Consider the following 22846-nt stretch of genomic DNA (forward strand, 5'->3'; position numbering starts at 1 on the left):
CCTACTGATAAAGGCTAGCACACCACATGCCTTAGAACATAGAACAGTACAGCACAGAACAGGCCCTTCGGCCCTCGATGTTGTGCCGAGCAATGATCACCCTACTCAAACCCCAAGTATCCACCCTATACCCGTAACCCAACAACCCCCCCCCCCCCCCCCCCCCCCCCCCCCCCCCCTTAACCTTACCCTTTTTAGGACACTACGGGCAATTTATCATGGCCAATCCACCTAACCTGCACATCTCTGGACTGTGGGAGAAAACCAGAGCACTCTGAGGAAACCCACGCAGACACGGGGAGAATGTACAAAGTCCCCTGGGCCAGATGGGATTTATCCTAGGATTCTCTGGGAAGCCAGGGAGGAGATTGCAGAGCCTTTGTCCTTGATCTTTCTGTCGTCTTTGTCGACAGGAATAGTGCCGGTAGACTGGAGGATAGCAAATGTTGTCCCCTTGTTCAAGAAGGTGACCAAACAGGTGGATGAGGGTAAAGCGGAAATTATGATGCATGCAACCTTTCGGAATTGCATAATGAGTGAAAATATTGGTTTACTTACATATTCACAGCATTATGCATATTAATTTCTTGTCCATGATTTTAAGATCTGTTTCTTTAAATATAAAATTTAAGACACATTATAGGATCTGACCAGTTTTTCTACAAATTCAAACAGAATATTTTGAAAATTGAGATAAGTGGTATCGAATGCAGACTACAAAGGGGCAAAATTGACCAGATGCCATCACACCTTTGAAGCTCCTAAAGTCTTTATGCTAGCTGCAAGTGCTCGACTTGAAATTAATTCGACTAGTCTCACTCCAATGCTTCAATGGCATGAACACATGAATAAACATGAACAAAATTTAGCATATGCAGATCAGAATTTAATTCAAACTTTTAAAAGCAAATTGCCAAAAGGTAAAAGGATAGTGCTATAACTAATGTATCATATATTTCCTACTACCTCAGTTATTTTCTTAATTTCTTTCCATACTACCTGCCAAGTTTCCTCATCGCAATAATTGAGAATGGTCTGGCATCTTTCTCTCAGGTCTCTGCTAAAGTTGGTCTGGAGCTCGACACTATAGAATGACCACCCAATTCTTTCTTCCCCTCTCTGTGAAAGAATTGCTTCACCTCCATTTGCCATTTCCCAATAGAGCACACTTGAGATCACCAAACTAATTATGGAGAATGAAAATGGTGTCTTGGCGCGTGGAAAGTTTACCGTGACAGCTGGATGCAGATGGGCATGCATCTTCCTGAATCAAATACAGCTACAATATCTGGTGGACCAATCTTCTCGGGGATGAAACAATAAAAGTTGGAGTGGGGTTTGATACAAATCCATCAAAACTAATTTCCAAGCCTGACTTTGAGAATTAAATTAATGATTTAATGCAGTACTCACTGCGCCTAAAACTCTCTGCAGCAAGCCTTAGATTGCATTGCTGTACTCTCTCTATTGCTACATTGGCAAATATACAAAATACACAAATAATTATTTCTTCTAAAATTGCAAAAGATTAAATGTCAAATGGTATTCCCTGCATTTAAGAGATTATTCATAATAAGTGTTTAATTAAGATGTTAGCCAACACAAAACTCAACTTCCACAAGTGAGTCACTAATGATTTAACATAAAATACCAATCAGGCTATTCGTGTCAACATCAAAGGTGTTAACTGGGAGCAATCACTGCCGCTCGAGGTTGCTGTAAAAGTTCCAGTTCAACAAACTAATTATGATCAAGTCCATTTTAAGATTTTGCAAAAATTAAGCATTAGCAAGTGGACAATAGAACCAAAGGGCAATTATTTGAGGTGCAAGACTAAATTTGTGATGTGCTCGCTGTTCAGAAAGCCATTTCCAAAAAAAGGGGGTGGGGTTCTGACAATGTTAGGGAGAGATCGGATCAGAACAATAACAATTTCCTTCAAAAAGAACAGCTAAATATATTTTGACACAGATTGTTCGACCAGACCCTGAATGTCAAATGACTTACGGCTTAGTGAATTTAATTAGAGGGTGCAGTCCTTCTCACTGACACAAACCTATACTTATGTTTGAAGAAACTGCGCCAAAGATGTTATTAAGCTAGATTTCTGTTTGCACTATTATTTTTCTGGTTTAAATATTTCAGTCAGATGAAATTCAATGCTTACAGGATCTAAATGCAGCAAAAGCCTGAGCAAAATGTGCTACAAAATCATTAGTGATTAACAGGAAGAAACATTGCGATCACTTCACAGCAGCTACAAGTCGTACACCATCATCATTACTACAATATTGCCATCTAAATGGAGCAGGGCAAATGCCTCGGAGGGTGAAGTACTGGCTTTGCAAAGGTTAATAGCTGCTATGAGGTTCATTTGTTTGTTTTAATTGTGCAGCTGGGATTAAAATGAGCTGATGAAAACCCATTGCAAGCCTGGGTCTTGCTGGGGCACAGAAGACAGCACACTGCCAGAATAATGAAGTTACAAATGCAAATTGAGAGAAACAGTGCCTTTGTAAAATGTTACCAGTGCAAAAGGTATAGGGCGGAATTCTCCGCTCCCGGGAAAAATCGGGAGGGCCGTCGTGAACTCGACCAAGTTTCACGACGGCCTCGGAGGCCGCTCCTCGTCCCCTATTCTCCCCTCCCGGCGGGGCTAGGAGCGGCGCTCCGTAACTCTCGGCCACGGGGGTGTCGTGCCGAGAATGACGCGGCTGGCGCGCCTAATGACGTAAGCCACGCATGCGCCAACCCGTGCATGTGCGGCTGACGTCACGACGCTGACAGCTCGAACCCGCGCATGCGCGGTGGCCGTTTTTCCCCTCAGCCGCCCTGCAAGACATGGCGGCTTGATCTTGCGGGGCGGCGGAGAGGAAATAGTGCGTCCGATTGAGATGCCAGCCCGACGATCGGTGGGCACCGATCGCGGGCCTGTCCTCTCCCGAGCACAGTCGCGGTGCTCATTCCCCACCAGGCCCCCTACAAGCCCCAAACGGGCATCTCCACACCCGTTTCACGACGGCAGCGACCAGGTGTGGTTGCCGCTGTCGTGAAACGGTCGCGAAAGGCAGGCCGCTCGGCCCATACGGGTCGGAGAATCGCCGGTCGCCATGAAAAACGGCGAGCGGCGATTCTTCTGAGCGGGGCGTGGGATGACAGGGATGCGTGAAATTTGTCGGGGGTCCCAAATGCAAATTCACATTCTCCCACGTGGCGTGGGGGGCAGAGAATCGCGCCCATATTCTTACATTCTTAGCAAATCCTGGGCATGCATAGTGTTATTATTATGTATCTTCTTATTTAAACCCATGTTGATGTCATCAGTAGATGCTGTGATGTTATTAGTGTTGTTACCTGTGTATTTTCGTATTTGACTGTCATTAGTTCTAATTCTATTCAGTTATTTAGATGTTTATCCAGCTGCTCCTGTTTTTGAGTCTTTTAAACTTTGTTATTTTAAAGACTAACTTTATTAACAACGTGTTTCACCTAACTTTTTATGGTCAAGTGACCACATCTTTTTGGCAACGAAAATAGAGTTTTGCTAAGTTTTCCGATGGAAGTCAAGTTAGCAACACCGTTGCTATTTTGGGGTCTATCAGTGAGTTTGTGGAAGGGAACGAGGTGTGGACTGAACATGTGGAAAGGTAGGAACACCTTCACTTGACAAATGGATTTGCAGACGAGGTTAGAAAGCGCTCAAATCAACCTTTTGGAAGAGGCACCAGTAGGCACCAGTCCTCACTCAGACAGGAATCAACCTTCAGACATTCACCCACAAAACTATACTATTGCTTGGAGCATTAGAGATAAACATTGCACATAACAGCCAAGCAGCAAGAATACAGCTCCTTGTAGTAAATGGCATGGGCCAAGTCTACTAGGACGTGAGTGGCTCATGAAAATTCAGTTGAATTGGGATGAGATAAAGCACACAAAAGCGAGAGAAGACATCATTCAGAAATATCCTGAGATTTTTAAAGATGAACTGGATACACTGCAAGCTACTACAGTTAAATTATTCATAGATCCTCAGGATCCTCCTCACTTTTCCAAACTGAAGACAGTGTCCAATTCCATGAAAGGCAAAGTGGAGGAGTTGGGTGTGGCTACAAAGGCTACGAATCATTGAGCCCATTCATGTTTCACGTTGTTACAAGACATTCCTGATGTTGCAGTCTACTTAGGTGTCATTTTTATTTCAGGTAAGACCTAGCAGGAACACCTCAGCAACCTGGATTAAAGCTTTCAGAGGCGGCTCTGCACCTGAAGTTGAGCGTGAATTTTTCAGGCGCCAAATGCGGAGTATCTAAGCCACAGAATCACTGAACAAGGCTTATCTTCTGTTGAAGCAAAGTTTTGAGTGATTAAGGAAGCTCCTAAGCACAGGAATGTGGCCAAGCTCAGGTAATTTGTCAGTTTGATGACCGATTGTGGAAAGTTTTTGGCAGACCTGTCTACGGTGCTGATTCCACTGTACCTACTCATGCACAAAGAAACAAAATGGAAGAGGGAGTCTGCACAGAATGCTTTCAAAGATATGCAAGTGCTGCCTGCAGCAATTTTAAAATCTGCTACTGCATTTTGATTCAGACAGGGAATTTACCGTCATACGATGCCTCACCCGACGGTGCGGGGGCGGTACTTTCTCACGTAATGGAGGACGGGTCCGAAAAACCCATTGGTTTTGCATCTATAATGCTGAAAAAGGCTGAAAAGGGTATTGACAGTTGGGCAAAGAAGGCCTAACTATCCATCTTGCGGTAAAATATTCCAGCAGAATCTATGAACCTTTTCAGTGAGTTAAAATGTATTCCTCCCATGGTCTCAGCAAGAATACAGCACTGGGTGCTTACATTGTCAGCATATCATTACAGCATTGTGTACAGGGAAGGGAAGGACAATGTTAACACAGACACAGATTTGCCAACCCAGGTATAGTGTCCTCTTGGGACGATTTTCTTACTCGAGAGATTTGCCCAATCTGCAGTAAGTGTAAAACAAATTAAGCAGTGGGTCAACGGAAATCCTATTCTATCACAAGTTAAAAGATTTCTGATGGAAGGATGGCCACCCATCACAGAAGATAGTGGATTGAATCCTAATGTGAAGTGCAAAGACGACTTAAGAATTAAGGGGTCGAGAGCGGTCGTTCCACCTCCTGGTCATTCACAAGTAATGAATGAAATTCATGAGGTTCATCCAAGTGCCTATCGAATGAAGAGTCTAGCCAGTATTACGATCCCAGACCAGACACCAACAGTTGCTTGGATACTGGACTGAAATCTCAATATTTTAATTTACTTTAAGACAGTGTGGAAAGAATGATTCGCTCAAGTAATGATTGCATGGTAAAATAAGGCTTTGGTATTTCTAAAACAAAACTTTATTATGAATACAATATTAAACTTTTTAACTTCACACCCGAAAAGAAGAGCTTATAATTACCCCTTACAATTGCTGCTCAAATCCCCATTAAACAAAAAAAAAGCATGCAGCTCTCAATCCAGCTTAAAAATCAGCAGGGTATAGCGTAATACTTGCATCACCCAACAGATTTGGGCTCAGATCAGAGCCCCTGCAAATTCTGGCTGAATGTCTTCAAATAGCTGCTTCAACTGGGTTGTTTCAGCCTCTTCTTGGTCTTCAGACAAGACTGCTCTGCTTTAAAACTTTAATCCTCCAATCATCACCCCAGGTCGTATGTTTGATGGCCAAATATGGACCATGATTTGGAGAACAAACTGAAAACCTTATCTGCATGTCAATCGAACCAGAAGATGGTGCCACTAGCACCATTGCATCCTTGAGAGTGACCTGACTGTCCTAGGTCGAGAATTCATGTGGATCTTGCAGGTCCTTTTGTGGATCACATGTTTTTAGTCATCGTGGTCGAAGAAGTTAGAAGTATACATGAAATGAAATGAAATGAAAATTGCTTATTGTCACAAGTAGGCTTCAAATGAAGTTACTGTGAAAAGCCCTTAGTCGCCACATTCCGGCGCCTGTTCGGGGAGGCTGTTACGGGGATCGAACCGTGCTGCTGGCCTGCCTTGGTCTGCTTTCAAAGCCAGCGATTTAGCCCTGTGCTAAACAGCCCCTACATTGCAACTCATGTGTTATCAAGAGTTTACGCAAATGAATGGGATACTCCATGTGACAACATTGTGGTATAGTGGTTAGCACTGTTGCCTCACAGCACCAGGGACCCGCGTTCAAGTCCAGCCTCGGGTGACTGTGTGGCATTTGCACATTCTCCCCGTGGATGCATGGGTTTCCTCCAGGTGCACCGGTTTCCTCCCACATTTCAACAATGTGCAGGTTAGGTGGGCTGACCATGTGAAATTGCCCCTGAAGTGTCCAGGCATTACAGGTTTGCGGGGCAGTGGGCCTAGGAAGGGTGCTCTTTCAGAGGGTCGTGCAGAATTGTTACCCTCTGCACTGTAGGAGTTCTATGATTCCATGTGCGTACTGCACCTTTTCATCCAGCTTCAAATGGTTTTGGAGAGTGAGCTATTCAGACATTGAAAGAAAGATCAATGAGGATGGCAGGTGATACTTTAGGGACCAAGCTGTCGATGTTCTTATTTCAACATCTTATCATGCCACAAACTAAGGGACTGTCCCCAGCTGAACTATAGGTGGGGAGAAGACTGAAGTCTCACCTGGATTTGCTACATCCAGAAGAGTGGGAAGGAGACAAGAAAATCAGAAGGACAGACATGATTATGATTATCATAATAAGGAGAGATGTTTTAATCTGAATGATTATATTTATATCAGCAATTTTGGAAGTAACCAACATTGGCGACCTGGAGTCATTGTTAACCTCAGTGGTCTAGTATCTTGTGTATCTAGTATCTAGTGAAATAGAACAATGGAAGAGTTGTTTACAGGCACCAAGATCATATTAGTCTATGCCATGACATGGGAGACAGCAAAAGTTCCAGACAACACAATTGAAGGGAATGCGGCTCTAGAAATTCAACAAGACGTAGTTCCCATTGTACCAGGACTTCTACTGGACTTGACCTAAGGGGAGGGACACTCATGCACAGATACTCAACCTATTCCTGCACCAACAAGTTCAGTTGAATCAAGTCAAGCATCGCCAGAGTTGACAAAGCATCCAGTGGTACTGGGAAGATCACAGCATAGTTGCAAAGCTCCTGAAAGACTGACGTATAATTACAGCATCCATTTCAAAGTATTTCTGTCTTAAAAGAGGATTAAAATTTAAGGGAGAAGTGTGTTATCATTATGTATCTTCTTGCATAAATCCATTGCTGAAGTAATCAGCAAGTGCTGTGACATCACAGTTTATACTGCCCATCTTGGAAATTGCCTCAGCTCATAAACGAGGCAAATTGAGCAAATCTGCCATTTAAAAGATGTTTCAGTCCATCATGCTTGTGCCATGTCTACTTTTCAACCGAAAACGACCACTAATAAAATTTCCCTGCCATTCCCCCACACCATTTAACATTACTCCTTTTCACATACTTGCCCAGTTCATTTTCATGTTATAGTTTCTGCCTCAATCGTCACTTGCAATAAAGCATTTTATATGACAATAACTGTGCACATAGAAACTATTTCTAGCTTTCCTCTTCGCTCTCCTAGCAGTTATAATAATTGATAAAAGTCTACTTGAAGTCTCTAGTTCAATAATATAAATTTGGTCTGCAGTAAAAGATTTTACATCAGAGCCAACCAGTTAAAGGGGAATGCAAGAAACGTTATAGGGTGGGTGACCAAATCTTTAACAGCGCTGGCATTAGCAAAGCAATATTTTCCAACAAGTACCTCCAATCAGAAACATGGAGATCAGATGGATTCAAATAATCCATTTCATATGGGGGTGGCACAATGGTTAGCACTGCTGCCTCACAGCACCAGAGATTCGGGTTCAGTTCCAGCCTTGGGTGACTGTCTGTGTGGAGTTTGCACGCTCTCCCCGTGTGTGCGTGGGTTTCCTCTGGGTGCTCCGGTTTACTCCCACAGCCCAAAGAACTGCAGGTTAGGTGGATTGGTCATGCTAAATTGCCTCTTAGTGGCTAAAGATGTGTAGGTTAGGTGGGGCTATGGGGTTACAGGGAAAGGCGTATATAGGTTGCACTTTCACAGGGTCGGTGCAGACCAATGGGCCAAATGGCCTCCTGCACTGATGGAATTCTATATTTCCATATACACAACTTTCCTTCTATTTTCAGCTTATCCACTATTAGAGAGCTGATTTGCATACTAAAATCCCAACTGACTGCACGCACAGCATTATCATTAATTAGAAGATAAGGAAATTCACCCCACTGCTTTATTGCTTTGGACAAGACATGTAGAGTTTAAAAACGCTCCTTTTTTGAAGAGTTACGGTTAAGAAGCTCCTAAGCCTGACAGTGCATGCCGCAGAATTGAAGGATTGTTCATTGCCTCACAAAATGTTGCAATGAGTGAAGTGAAATTTCTTTGGCAATAATCTTCCATAGGGAGCCTGGCATCACTCTCCTACAGTGAAGTGATGCATAAAACCTGGACGGGTATTGTGGACATGGCTTAGTTGCCCTCCTGGATAACATTGGTAAATAGAAGTAGGGTGTCTGAAGAGAGAGGGAAACACAAAGAATTTGGTAGAACCATGGGCACAACAGCCTCTGGGACTGAGATATGGTAGAGGTAATCAGTAAGAAAAGTGAAAATAAAACTGAAGAGCTAATTAGTTGGTTCGATGCCAATTTCTAACGAGCCAACAAGCAGGTTCTGTGCAGCAGCATCTCAAAGGTATTTTAATTATTTGAGAAGATACAGCAAAGCTGTTTCTGAAAACGTAAACAGAAATCCGTATTTTCTTCAAATTGGTTGTTGACAAGTGTAACCTTAATCTCGTCAGTCATGGAGCTGTTAGAAATACTGTTATGACATACAGCAACTCTTCAATGTCAGGAATTCGCCGCCTTTCCATTTTCCATTATTTCTTTGAATTGATGTATTAGAAAGCTTTTCTTTTGTTTTACTAAGCTACTCCTGGGGATTTAGTGTAGCAACGTGAATGCATAGCAGGTCTTGAAAGGAGTGTTGCCAATAATGCAAAGGACACAAATGACGGTGTAAACATACAGGATCCGTATCAATCACATTATGATTTCCAGGATAGATTCCGCTCTTACAAATTATCCAACCTAACAAAGCTGTCAGAACAAACCACCTATTTTGTTCATTACCAACTAGAATGCAAGGCTTGAATCTTAGCACGATGGTGACTTTGAATCAGGCGATAATTAGCATTTTGCGATTATTGCCAAACAGACTCGAGTATAAAATAGAGAAGTGTTGTTGCAATTGTATAGGGTGTTGGCGAGACCATATCTGGGGCACTGTGTCCAGTTTCGGTCTCGTCAATTGAGGAAGGATGTGGTGGAGTTGGAGGCAGTTGAGAGGAGGTTCACGAGATTGATTCTGGGGATGAAATAGTTGATTTATGAGGAGAGATTAAGCAGTTTGTGCTTATACTCGCTGGAGTTCAGAAGGATGAGAGGGGATCTGATCGAGGTATATAAAATACTAAAGAGATTGATAAAGTAAACATAGACCAAATGTTCCCCCATGTAGGGCAATCTAGAACAAGATATAGGTTGCCAGGCAGTAGATTTAGAACTACTTCTTGCAGTTGGTGGTGAATTTGTGGAACTCGCTGCTCCATAGTGCGGTGGAGTCTGAGTCATTAAATAGTTTCAAGAAAGAGATAGATATACTTCTTATTTTAAAAATGGGTTAAAGGGATATAGGGAACAAGTAGGGGAGTGGATCTGAAACCAGGAAGAGATCAGCCATGATATGATTGAATGGTGGAGCAGGCTCGAGGGGCTGAATTGCCCACTTCTGCTCCTAATTCCTATGTTCCTATGATAATGGCTGCTGGTTTGAGGTGAGGAAACCAGGACAAAAGGTTTCTGAAGAGTTTTTCCATTTTCAACTGCAGACTTTTAAATCGTTTTTCATGCCAATTTCCACCTACAGGTGGGGAGCCTGCAGCACAAAGCCACAGCCAGGGAAATTAGGTAGTTCTAATGGAGGTGGGTGTTTGAGATTGTGGGGAGAAGGGGTCCTGATTATGGGGGTGGTTCAATGGTTGTGAGGGAGGGGCTTTACTGGGCTGCTTGTTGGTTCAGGAGGAAACACTGCTTCTCCTCCTGGACAACAAGCAGAGCCATAAAGGCACTCATAGTTGCAACCTTTTCCACCTCCTTGCACTTACCTGGGAAACCCAGCTAGTGGTTTAAAAATTGTGAATTACCCAGCAGTTTGTGGAGCTTATAGTTCCTCAGGCTGTCTCCATGGCAACACCCCCAACTTGGCAATTAATCAGCATATTTTTCCTCCTGTAGTATAAATTTGTTGTGAATCTTGAACTTGGTAGTCCATTTAAAATGAAGTTGAAGGTTAAAATAAACCTCATTTTAGCTGTTACAAGAGCCTTAACCCATAGTGTGGGATACACAAATGGAAGGGAGTATACATAAATGCTCTTGAAAAGTGGATATGGTCAGTACAGCTGTCATACTCTGAGGATTTTTAAAATCTCCTGCTCTTTAAACTGAAAAAAGGCTACAACCAAGAGATAAAAAATCCTCTGCTGAACTGGTTCAATTGATAGGTGTAGGTCAGAAAAAAAACATTAGCATTCTTTGGTGTAGTTTCAATGGAACCCTTTAAAGACATTTCCCCAAGGATTGTGTCATTACAAATGCTTGGCTGAGTTTCAAAAACCGCAAATTACTTCAGCAGGGGATTTTTATGAGTTCATAGTTTAAATTGTCAATTAAAGAGAGTATTAAAGGATTTTGTTAGTGAAATAAATGTTTGTTTTATAAGTAATTAATTACTTGAAGAGACTTCAAAGCATTGAATGGGGTTTACTAATGGGAGATTTTTTCACTATCAATCGTGTAGGAGTGAGAGCTGCATTAGATTATTAGAAGTATATTTGTTTTTTCATTTCCACATTTTGTCTACAAAATTATGAGGGGTGCGCTGCCGGCGAGAAAAGAGAATCCCAACGGCCGGAGAATTCCGGCCTTAGTCTTCAATATTGATGTTCATTGAACTGGTCTCACCTAGAGACCGATGGCAAACATTTTGCAAAGTGTATGTGATTGAGAGATTCATAAAACCTGGCGACTTAATCTTCAATAAGTTGAACTAGTAACAATGATGAAGACCATTCACTTGCATAGTGAATAGTACTTGCATAGTACCATCTAACCTCAAGGATACCTATATGCATAAATGCATCTTTATGCCTTTCAGGTACAGATAACATTAAGAAAGAGGAGATACTCGAAGCGGAATAAGTAGCAATGGATAATATGCAGAAACACGAAGGAAGCAGCAAACAGGAGTAGCTTTTTTCCTACAGGAATGTGGAATGTAGGTACCTTAATTGATGTGGAGTAAGGAGGAGTAGTGTCTTGATTCAAGGACAGGATGGGGGCTGGGCCGGAGAGGGCAATTTTACCTGGAATCAAATCCAGTGTAATAGATTGCCCTTTTTATTGCCACAGCTGCACTGATAACTTCAGCAACAGGAAAACAAGTATCAGCACAGAAACTTGAGCAAAGTCAGAACCTTGTGTATGTGCTCCCTAAAACAAGGTTGTGGCTAGAGTTCAGTGATTGACCTAGTAAAATGTTGTGATTTTGTATTATTGAAATTGGTACAAAAAGAGTCCAAACAGACAAAAGGTGCAGACGACTTCAAGAGACACTGAGATATAGAGCGAGAGATTCAAACTGTCAGGACACTTGGAGGATGAGCCTGGAGTCCAGGCGAAATGTGCACTTGGTTTGTCTGACTTTTACCCAAGATATAAACAGGATAAAATAACTTTCAATTATATCTTGTAAACTATTGCTCAGATTTGTAAAGTATTAAGTGTTGCCTGTGCTGAATAAAGTTTAATCACCCTCAATGTAAGTCAACATTAAATGATAGGCTATTATGGTTTATCAGAAAGACAACCTAACAATACATTATTTGCACAGTACTCTTGCACACAAGTGCATTTTGCACTGAACTGCAGCTGGAATTCATACAATCTTAATGATAAAGATCAGCATGGAATCTGGAAACAAAAGTTCATGTCAAGATCCCCTTTTAACAACTGCTAATTCAGAATGAATGTAAATTAATTCTCTGACTCAGTTTATTGTGTTTCTGTATATGCCAGCCAGCCAAGCAGCTTTGCAGCCTGGCGGGCAATCCTTGACCAGAAGGCCAAGAGCTCACAATCAAGCATTTGCATTTACCTATCCTTACATGGGTAAATGTAACGGACCCTCAGCTCCTTTTAGGACTTTTAGTAGTTGGCACAACACACGAGCGCAAATAGGGGAGGAACCTTAGGTGCCAAAAAGATCATTTCCAGTTGCTCAACCACATACTAGTATTGATGTAGGTCACAGAAAAGCCTGTGTCCCAGCATCTCCCACCTGTTTAGGAGTAAGCAGGTGGGGTAAAAAGCTACTATGTCATGGATCAGCATAATATTAATTTGCCCCAATATTCTCCCTCACACTAATTTCACCACAATGGCTATCTGGGAAAGCATCCAGCAAAATCTGTGCACTTCCCACAGAAAAATGACAAAAACGATAACTGAGATGTTGAGTCACACCAAACATCCTCGCTCAATTCCTCTGCCACTCATACCAAATCAGATACAGGTAAAAGCTCTGCTGAAGTTGACCCGTCTGTCCTTCGGCATGGATATCTGACTTAAGAAATCCTAAAATGAGGTAAAGGTAAATAAGCGGGAAATAACTTATTCTATAAGTGCAGTTGTACGAGCTTGCAAAATTCTCATGACAGCACAGGCCTGAGAGCGCACAACACAACAGAATGGTCATGATGACAACCTGATAAAAATGGCTACAATTTGGAAATGAGTTCAAAATATGTTGCAACTGGAAAGGTATTGATATCTTTGCTATATTCTTATCTTTGAAATTATAATGTCAATTTACATCAATATATTCTTTGTCACTTGCAGTACAGGGACATGGATCTATGTACATCAGCCAGGGCTCAGCTGTGCAGGCCGTCCCTAAAGCGTAAGCAAGATTTTAAGCACATTATACATTCGCAAATCTGCAGCAGTCTATAGAACCAGCGTTGGTGCTTTGAGTTATCTTTTAGGAGCAGATCAGGTCAGCCAGCTAGCAGCTGGGCTCCAGGGTCTTTACAAATGTAAATAAATCCAACAGAAAATTCAAATGAGTTCAGTGATTCCAATTAAGCAGACACCAATTCAAAATCTGAAAATGTATTCTAATCGTATTAAGTTGGCCAAACAGGAGTAAGGCTTCCCAGCCAACAAGATGCTATCAATGCAGTGATGCATGTATAGGATCGGCACTCTAATAACCTTCAGACTCAGCCCATTCATAAGTAAACTAAATAGTAATGAATCCCTGGAATAAACCTTCTCTCTAAACTAAAGAGTAATGAATCCCGAGAATAAATCATCTCCCACTCCTGGGATAAGAAATGGGACCTTTTCAGGGCTCATGTGAATTGCATTTATAATTTGAAACTTATTATTTTTAAAGTCATTTTCTAGGTAACTGAATTCAAATATTTATAGCTATCATTCATGTCTCCAAATACTGTTTTAAATCTAGGTGGACATTTTTGAGGTTGCCATGTTGGTTGTCGAATATCTCAAGTATGATCACACGCAAGATGGCTGCCTAATCATATTCTACCGACTACATTTTTTTGCACCCACTCTAAGCTAGTGGCTCTTGACTATCTACTTGTATAAAATATCTTCAATCATTGTAACACATGCAAAGATTCATATTAACATGTTAGTTCACATGTTAGGGGCAGCAGGGTAGCATGGTGGTTAGCATAAATGCTTCACAGCTCCAGGGTCCCAGGTTCGATTCCCGGCTGGGTCACTGTCTGTGTGGAGTCTGCACGTCCTCCCCCTGTGTGCGTGGGTTTCCTCCGGGTGCTCCGGTTTCCTCCCACAGTCCAAAGATGTGCGGGTTAGGTGGATTAGCCATGCTAAATTGCCCGTAGTGTCCTAATAAAAAGTAAGTTTAAGGGGGGGTTGTTGGGTTACGGGTATAGGGTGGATACGTGGGTTTGAGTAGGGTGATCATGGCTCGGCACAACATTGAGGGCCAAGGGGCCTGTTCTGTGCTGTACTGTTCTATGTTCTATGTTCTATGTTTTGAATCATGTATTCTCCTGACACTCCCATTCCAGAAAACTGCTTGATTACTCTTCACAGAAGACAACTCACAAAAAGGGACACCTATAAATCTGCTATAAGTAAATAGGCATTCAAAATAAATAAAAACACTTCTTAAAATCATGTGAATACCTTTAAAATAGCATTTGAAAATCAATGGAAAATGTACCAACATTGTAAACATTTAATCATAAAATCTTTATAGAGGATAGAAGTGGTTGAGTGCAATTATCTTCTAGATGTATACTTCACTCTGCCTCTATGACTCTATACAGTTTCTCTGCACTGGCAATTATTTAACTGCATTGCGAAGCGTTTATCTGCTCCACCTGCTTGGAGTTGATATCAACCTGAGCAAGCTCACTGATTGAAAGACAGATTTGCTTGGCCACATTCCCAGCTCAATATTACAAGCTTTACAGTCCAAGGATTTTGGGTCAGTACGCCATTGCTAGGAGGCTGTCACTATGCACCTCGAAGCTTAAAACACCCTCCTCAGAAACTCACTTCAGAGGGGTTGGTGCCCAAGTATAATTTACTTGAGGGCAATGAACTTGACCTCAGACTCTCACTTTTACAATCCAGTTTTACATCCATTCCAGAACAACAACATAAGTTTCACATTTGTGAAATGAGCTTGGGTAATTTCAACCTAATTCTTAGTGTGTATGAGCCCACAGCACAAAGCTGACATGATTACAGAGAATTTTCCTCAAGAGATCAGAAGCTAATAGAAAAATCAGATAATCACACAATGTCTGTTGGAAGAAGAGAGAATAGCAAAAGGTATTAAAAATCTATTGAATTTGGGATAGATGTTTGAGTTTGTGGAGAAGAAACAGGAAAAAAGGTTCTTATCGAGCTGTTAGCTGTGATTCTGTACACACCTTGGTATCCAAAACATAGTGAAGCCAAATAAAAGGACCAAAACTATACAAGGCAGCAAGTTAAGCTTTGCATGTCCTTGGCTAACAGGTGAAATAGATCACCTATTTGTGTACACAGTCTTGGATGAGGGCTGGTGCACAGGAGGGATTCAAATATATAAAATGTCTTTCCATAGAACCATAAAAACGTTATGGTACAGAAAGGTAATTCAATCCATCATGTATGCACCAGCCAAGAAAGAAACTAGCCGCTCGTTTTAAACCTACTTTCCAGCAGGGGGTCCATAGCCTTGCAGGTTACAGCACTTCAGATGCCGATCCAGGTATCTTTAAAATTAGTTCAGCATTTCAGCCTCAACCACCAATTTATTCAGTGAATTGCAGGTGCCCACTATGATCTGGGTGAAAATGTTTTTCCTTGGAAAGAATGTTCTCGATGGTGGGGGAGTCCAGAATTAGGGGTCATAGCTTGAGGATAAGTGATAAACCTTTTAGGATTGAGGCGCGGAGAAATGTGTGAAGACATTAACTGCCACAAAAAGTGGTTGAGGCCAAAACGTCAAATTTCAAGAAGTTAGATATAGTTCTTGGGGCTGAAGGGATTTTTTTTGGGGGGGGGGGGGAGAGGATCAGGGTCTTGAACGTGATTATCAGCCATGATCATGACGAATGGCGGAGCAGGCTCGAAGGGCTGAATGGCCTCCTCCTGCTTCTATTTTCCATGCATGTTTCTATGTACATCCCCTCTAATCCTCTACAATCACCTTAAATCCATGTCCACAGGGGCTGGTTTAGCACACTGGGCTAAATGTGCACTCACTGTGATCCAGCCTGTTCCACTGTTGATCACAAAAGGTGTGTCTGGGGCTGTGTCTGTCAGTCTGTACTCCAGACGGGCATTTTCACCATAATCTGCATCCACAGCTTGGATATGGATCACAGAGTGTCCAAGAGGGGCATTTATTGTTTTTAAAACAGACCAAGGCAGGCCAGCCTCCCCGAACAGGTGTCAGAATGTGGCGACTAGGGGCTTTTCACAGTAACTTCATTTGAAGCCTACTTGTGACAATAAGCGATTTTCATTTTCATTTCATTTCATTTTCACTTGTAATTGACCCCCTCAGCTAGGGGAAACAAGTTTTTCCTATCTGGTCTATCGAGGCCCGTCATAATTTTGTGCACATCAATTAGGTTCCCCTTAGCCTCCTCTGTTCTAAGAAAAACAACCCTAGCCTGTCTAATCTCTTCCCACAGCTGCAATTTTCAAGCCCTGGCAACTTTCTTGTAAATCTCCTCTGCACTCTCTCCAGAGCAATTATTTCCTTCTTGCAATGTGATGACCACACTGTACACAAAATTCCAGCTGTGGCCTAACCAGCATTTTATGCAGTTACATCATTACATCCCTGCTTTTGTATTCAATACTTCACCCATTAAAGGAAAGCATTCCATGTGCTTTTGTGACCACTTTATCCACCTGGCCTGCCTCCTTCAAGAACCTGAGGACATGGTCTTTCACTTCCTCAACCTCTCAATATACTCCCATTTATTGAGTATTCCCTTCCTTGCTTGGCTTGCCTTCCCCAGTGCACTACCACTCACCTTTCCAGACTGAATTCAATCTGCCTTTCCTTAAGAAAACTTAGATATAGGTTTAACATTTCATCTATTTCAGAAGGCATTTTATCTGGCCTTTGAAGTCATACATGTCGTTTTGTCAACTCATATAATGTTTGTATGAATACAGTTCCAGACTCTAAAATCTCACACTCCTAGACAGTATACTTGAAAAAGCTCATCTTATGGTCATTTTTGTATCACTCTGGGCTCCAACTTCACTCGTTCTGCTGCAGCCAACTTTGGCTTTCACTATTTTACTACGGTGACTGAATGTCCTCCTTACTCACAAAACTCATCCAACACATTCCTTTTCCTTGCATCTCCCATGTGTTTAATCAGTACATCTTGATTTTTCTCATCTTCATCCGTACTCTTAAACCTTTGTGCTATGCTGTAACTTGGCTCTTGTTGCTTATCTATCTTTCTCAATGAATCTGAAACCAGTATCGCCAAAACAAGATCACAAACCACTCACAGAAGCAATTACATAAACCATGTTTACTGTAGTTACAGTTTATGACATTACCAGAGGCCTGAACAAGATCAGTTGTATGTGGATATTGAATCTAGGTGGCACACAAAGATTAGAAACTCACATCACAAGTCATGTTTGACTTTTTTCAAACTGCCTGTAACCTCCGACTATAATGGTGAAGCAGACAAGTGCAGGTCATAATCGCCATTTGCTGTCAACTGAATGCAAATTCAATCTCTGCATGCAAAATAAGCACTGCTGTGAAATTTCTCTTAATGTACTGCACACTAAAAGTTCAGCAAATAGTCTTAAGTGTTCCAGTTGGTATGGCAAACTGCTAGTTAAAAGAAACAAACAATGCATATAAACACAGTTTACGCAATATATTTTACATCAGTTACATACAAGTGTTGCTTGTTACCAGCTTTGAATTGTAATTCCCTGAAACACTTGCATTATGATTTAAAATACTGATAACTACTACAGGAGTATATAAAGCCAGATCAGCCATTAGACAAGATAAATTTTTGCTGCTACACAATCTCAACCAGGGCAGAATTTTTCAATTGACTTTGATGACAATTGAGACAAACAAAAGCAAAATATTGTGGGTGCTGCAAATCAGAAACAAAAACGGAGAATGTTGGAAATACTCAGCCGGTCTGGCAGCATCACTAGAGAAAATGATCATCGACCCGAAACCCTGTTTCACTCTCCAAGGATGCTGCCAGACCTTGCTGAGTATTTCGAACATTTTCTGTTTTTATAATAACTAAGAATAAGAAATGTATACTTTTTATTAAAACTTAAAATTGGATATTACAGCCTTGTTAGCAAGCATTGTTACAAGTCCTAATGCAGCTCCACTTAAAAATCAGGAATATACATTATTACAAGAGAGCAAATCAACTGCTTCAATTGAGATATAATTTCCCAGAATTTGTACAATGCTAGTCACCACAAAAAAGTGGTGGGCCTTCTTGAGTCATAGCTGAATACCCGAGTGGCTTGCTAGGTCACTTCAGAAATCAAAAGACAATCCACGCAATGTGGATTATTCGGGTGGACCAGGTAAGGGGTGGCAGATTCCCTTCCCAGTTGGGTTTTTATGGTAATCCAGCATTTTAGATCATTTTGTTCAGCTACTATCTCATAAACTTAATTTCACAACATGCCATAATGGAATTTAAACAAGACATTTTAGGCTTCTAATCCAATATTATAACCACACACTGTCATTGATGAGAAGTCAAAGCAGCCTGACAACCCTCCTACAAGTGAACTTCATATGCTAAACACTTCACAAGCTTACCTGTGACTGTCACCAACATGGATGCCACTAGGGGACGATTATTGTCTAGCTTCCGACTCAGTCGCAGTTCTCCACTTGTCTGGTTGAGATTCATCAAACTCAGCTCATTCCCTTGCTCAAATGTGTAGAACAGTCGATCTGAAACATCAGGATCGTAGGCTGGGATCTTGCCAATGACTCCTGATGGGAAGGTGTTTGACTTGTTGGATATGTAGTTGTTAAAGATTATTTGGAAATTCTTAAGGACAGGACTATTGTCATTCTGATCAATCAGCCGAATGTGCACAGTAGCTCGGCTAACAAGAGGTGCTGAGGTCGCTTGCACTACAATTACATACTCGGATTTTGCTTCATAGTCCAGGTCAGTGAGAGCTGTGAGTTCTCCAGAAAAGATATCCATCTGGAAGATCTCAAGAATGTTGCCTTCCACAATTTGATACATAATCTGAGCATTTGTCCCCTCATCTGGATCAGCTGCTGTGATCTGCCCCACCACTGAACCAACAATGCTGTTTTCCTTCACAAATACCTCAAATTCATCAGCAGGAAACACAGGTGCATTGTCATTAACATCCAAAATATTGACATGAATGTGAACTGGAGTCCTACGCACAGGTATCCCTCGATCTACTGCATAAGCAGTGAGGTCATATATTGGAACACTCTCACGATCGAGCCTTCGGACAGTTCGGACAATCCCTGATGTTGGTTCAATGGTGAAGTCCCCATCCCCATCCTCACCATTCTGGAAGGTATACTGAACCCTTCCATTAGCATGGGCATCACGGTCAGTAGCCGATATCTGCAAGACACTGGTAAAAGGTGGGGCATCTTCAGAGACGGAGCCCTGGTACTGAACATTTACAAACACTGGTGAATTGTCATTGACATCCTTGACCATGATTTCAACATAGGTAGTATCAGATTTCTGTGGAATCCCATTGTCTTTGGCAGTGATAGCAAGTGTGTATGTCATTTGATCTTCATAGTCAAGCTCGGTCTGTAGTGTTATGGCACCTGAATCGGAATCAATTCGAAACTGAGGAATGTTATCCTCCAAGTAGTAAGTAATCCTAGCATTCTCTCCAACATCATCATCTGTAGCACTAATTACCACTACAGTGCTACCCACTGGACGATCTTCATTTACATTTACTGAATAATGTGCACTTTGAAACACTGGCCGATGTGTATTTGCATCTGTGATATTGACGTGCACATGGCACGTATCATGAAGTGTGCGATCAGAGGCAGTAATTGTTAGGACATAGCGTCGTTCTTGTTTATAATCCAAAGGCAATGCCAGTGTAATGAGGCCTGTGCCACCCTGGGTGCTGATACTGAAACGGTTCCTTGTATTCCCACCTGTAATCTGATATGTGACCACACCATTCACATCTCGATCCACTGCAGTTACTGTCAGTACACTGGTACCAACTGCAGCATCTTCATTTAAACGGATAAAGTACTCTTTCTGGGTAAATTCTGGTCGATTATCATTAACATCCATCACTGTAATAGTGACACTTGCTGAAGCAGACAGAGATGGAGAACCATGATCCCTCGCTTCTACGCCAAAGGAATAATGTTCAACAAATTCACGGTCCAGTTGTGCACTCACTGTGATCCAGCCTGTTCCACTGTTGATCACAAAAGGTGTGTCTGGGGCTGTGTCTGTCAGTCTGTACTCCAGACGGGCATTTTCACCATAATCTGCATCCACAGCTTGGATATGGATCACAGAGTGTCCAAGAGGGGCATTTTCAAGAACCGATACCTGAAACGGGGTACTCACAAAAATAGGAACATTGTCATTGACATCCACCAACTGAATACTGACCATTCCTGTATTATTGGATAGGGGTGGGCGCCCTGCATCCTGAGCACGAACACGTAAAGCGTATTCACGCTCCACCTCAAAATCTAAAGGTGTCACCACCTCAATGGCACCAGTGATACTGTCGATGGAGAACTGCCCCCTACTGTTTCCACTAATTATATTATAATGGACCAAAGCATTGTTGTCTTTGTCCAGGTCTGTGGCAGTAACTCGCAAGATGTGTGTGTGTGGCCTGATGTCTTCTCTCACCTGGACAATGTAGCGTTTCTCACTAAACTGGGGAACGTTGTCATTTTCATCCAAGACCGTTATGTAAACTTTTACTGTGGCACTTTTTGGACCAGGGTCTTTACCTTGGTCGTTGGCTTCTACAATCAAGGAGTATTTCTCCATGGTCTCTCTATCTACTGATCCACGGGTAGTAATTAAACCCGACCTGGCGTCGATGTCGAAAACGGCGTGTGCAGCTTGCTGATTCATGAATCGATACCTGATATTGGCATTGGAAGGGGAGTCGATATCTGTGGCTCGGAGTTGCAAGATGGGGTAACCTTCCTCTACGTTCTCCCGAATGGCTTCTCGGTATTCGGCTTGCTCGAACACTGGGTGATGGTCATTGGTGTCGGCCACTGTGATGGAGATCATGGTGGTCGCAGAGAGGCGGGGGATGCCGTGGTCGGCAGCCGTGACTCGGAAATAGTGCAGGTCCATGCTTTCTCTGTCCAGAATTTTACTGGTCGAAAGCAGCCCTTTCTCTATGTCGATCGTAAAATAATCCATGGACCTGCTGTCCATTAATGAAGCCATGGAGTAAAACAGCCTGCCGGCCTCTCCAGAATCTGGGTCCACTGCAGTAATGGAGATTACAGGAGTCCCTGGAGGCTGGTTCTCCGCCACCTGAACCTGGTAATTATACTGCGGGAAGTGAGGGCGACGATTGACCGATCTACCAGTTCTCCTTAATGGCAGAGGAAAGACGGCTCTCTTCCCCCGCCTGCCAAATGGGGAATTAAATGTATCAAATTGCATAGCTTTGCTGGAGTTTAATTGGAAGAGGATTCGCAGATCGCTTTTTGCATGGCTCCTTGGCCGGGTTCCAAAGAGCAGAGTTTTCAAACATCCTCTGGTGGTTTTAAGTGATTGTAGCCGGGGGAAGGCTCCACAGCCGGGAGGAAGGGAAAGGTTTGTTGCGGGTGGCCCGAAGCTCTTTGTTCTGTTGTCCGGGTTGCCGAGCCGCTGAATAGACGCTGTGTGTGTGAGAGGAGCTGGAGCTGTCCGCCTCGGAGCTGGTGCTGAAACCTCCTCCTGCAAACAACGCCCAGGGAGCAGGCACCCTTTCACACACCGAGCGCGGGTTCCTGGATTTAGAAAGCGATAAAAACAACCGAATGCACTTGCAGGCGATCCAGAGCAGCCTGTCCTGTTGTTAACTGGAATGTGGCTCAGGCACCCCCTCAAACACGGGTTAACATATTGGTGTCCGTAACGCTGGTCTAGGCTCAGAGTCCTCTCCTGCTGGCTGCAGCATTTAAACCATCTTCTATCGGTGCTTAAAAGGTGACACTCGCAATGTTTCCAACAGATTCCAAATCCCACCTTCCCTTCTCCACCTTTCAACTGCTCCTGGCCTCGCCTCACATTCGGGCTCCTGCAGGCAGCACAGTCCGCGGGCAGATCCCACCCAAACCTGGCGTCCGCCCCGGGCCGGCCCCGTTTCCTGGAGTTACTGGCCGGCCCCGGGCGGCAGAGCGGGAGGCCGGCCTCGCCGCCCCCTGGCCTGGGTGCTGAACCTCTCTCCCTCCTCCACTCTCCCGGGCGCAGGCGGAGCCCCCCGGCTGAGCCCCCGCCACCGAGTCCTCCTCCTCCCCGTCTCTCGTCCGTCCTCCAGAAGCAGCAGCGGGGCGCCGGGCCTGGTGCCCGGCCTCCTCCTCCTCCCCCGGGCGACCGGACATCCCCGGGGCAGGGCGCCGGGCCGAGCAGGAGGCCAGGCCCCGGCAGCTGCCCGGAGCTCGGGCCGGACCCCGGGCTTCCCGCTCTGTACGCGAACAAAGGGCCGGGGAGGACGAGCAGCAGCCGCAGCAGGTGGAGGGAGAGGCGGCCCGTCAGCAGCCGCGCCGCCATCAGTCAGCCCCTTCTCGCCGGCCGCCGCTCTCCGCTCCTGGGCGGCCCTCGCACCCTCAGCCGTCCCGGGGCCCGACACCGCCCTCCCGCAGCCCCGCTCAACATCCACCCCAGGCCCCCGCTCCTTCCCTTCCTCCCCTGCCGGCTCCCGCTTCACCCTCAGCGCCTTTCCCCCTCCTCTCCCTCTCTCTCAGACATTCCTCCCCGCGCCGGGACACATCTCCTCATCCTCGCTCCGCTCGCTTCCAACATGGCAGCCGGCGCCCGCCACCGGCCTCTTCCACCTCCCTGCCGGCTGGGGGGAGGGGGGCCAACCTCTCCATACACCCCCCT

General features: G+C 43.7%; 1 protein-coding gene across 8 annotated transcripts in view; it reads right to left on the minus strand.

The window, feature by feature from the left end:
* The window catches only part of celsr3 (cadherin, EGF LAG seven-pass G-type receptor 3), a 295892-nt gene extending 273335 nt beyond the window's left edge, over nucleotides 1-22557 (minus strand). For 3 of the 8 annotated variants that reach the window (XR_005462394.1, XM_038812388.1, XM_038812386.1), the window contains exon 1: nucleotides 18553-22334. Coding sequence is in view for 4 of the 8 variants with exons in the window: in XM_038812388.1 (XP_038668316.1) it covers nucleotides 18553-21421 (2869 nt within the window). In the remaining 4 variants the exon portion in view is untranslated. Of the gene's footprint in view, nucleotides 1-18552 lie in introns of all 8 variants that reach the window. The other 5 variants (XR_005462397.1, XR_005462396.1, XR_005462395.1 and 2 more) reach the window with 4 other exon arrangements.
* Nucleotides 22558-22846: the final 289 nt, after the last annotated feature.

This window comes from Scyliorhinus canicula, chromosome 11 (assembly GCF_902713615.1).
Source record: "Scyliorhinus canicula chromosome 11, sScyCan1.1, whole genome shotgun sequence".
Classification (NCBI taxonomy): domain Eukaryota; kingdom Metazoa; phylum Chordata; class Chondrichthyes; order Carcharhiniformes; family Scyliorhinidae; genus Scyliorhinus; species Scyliorhinus canicula.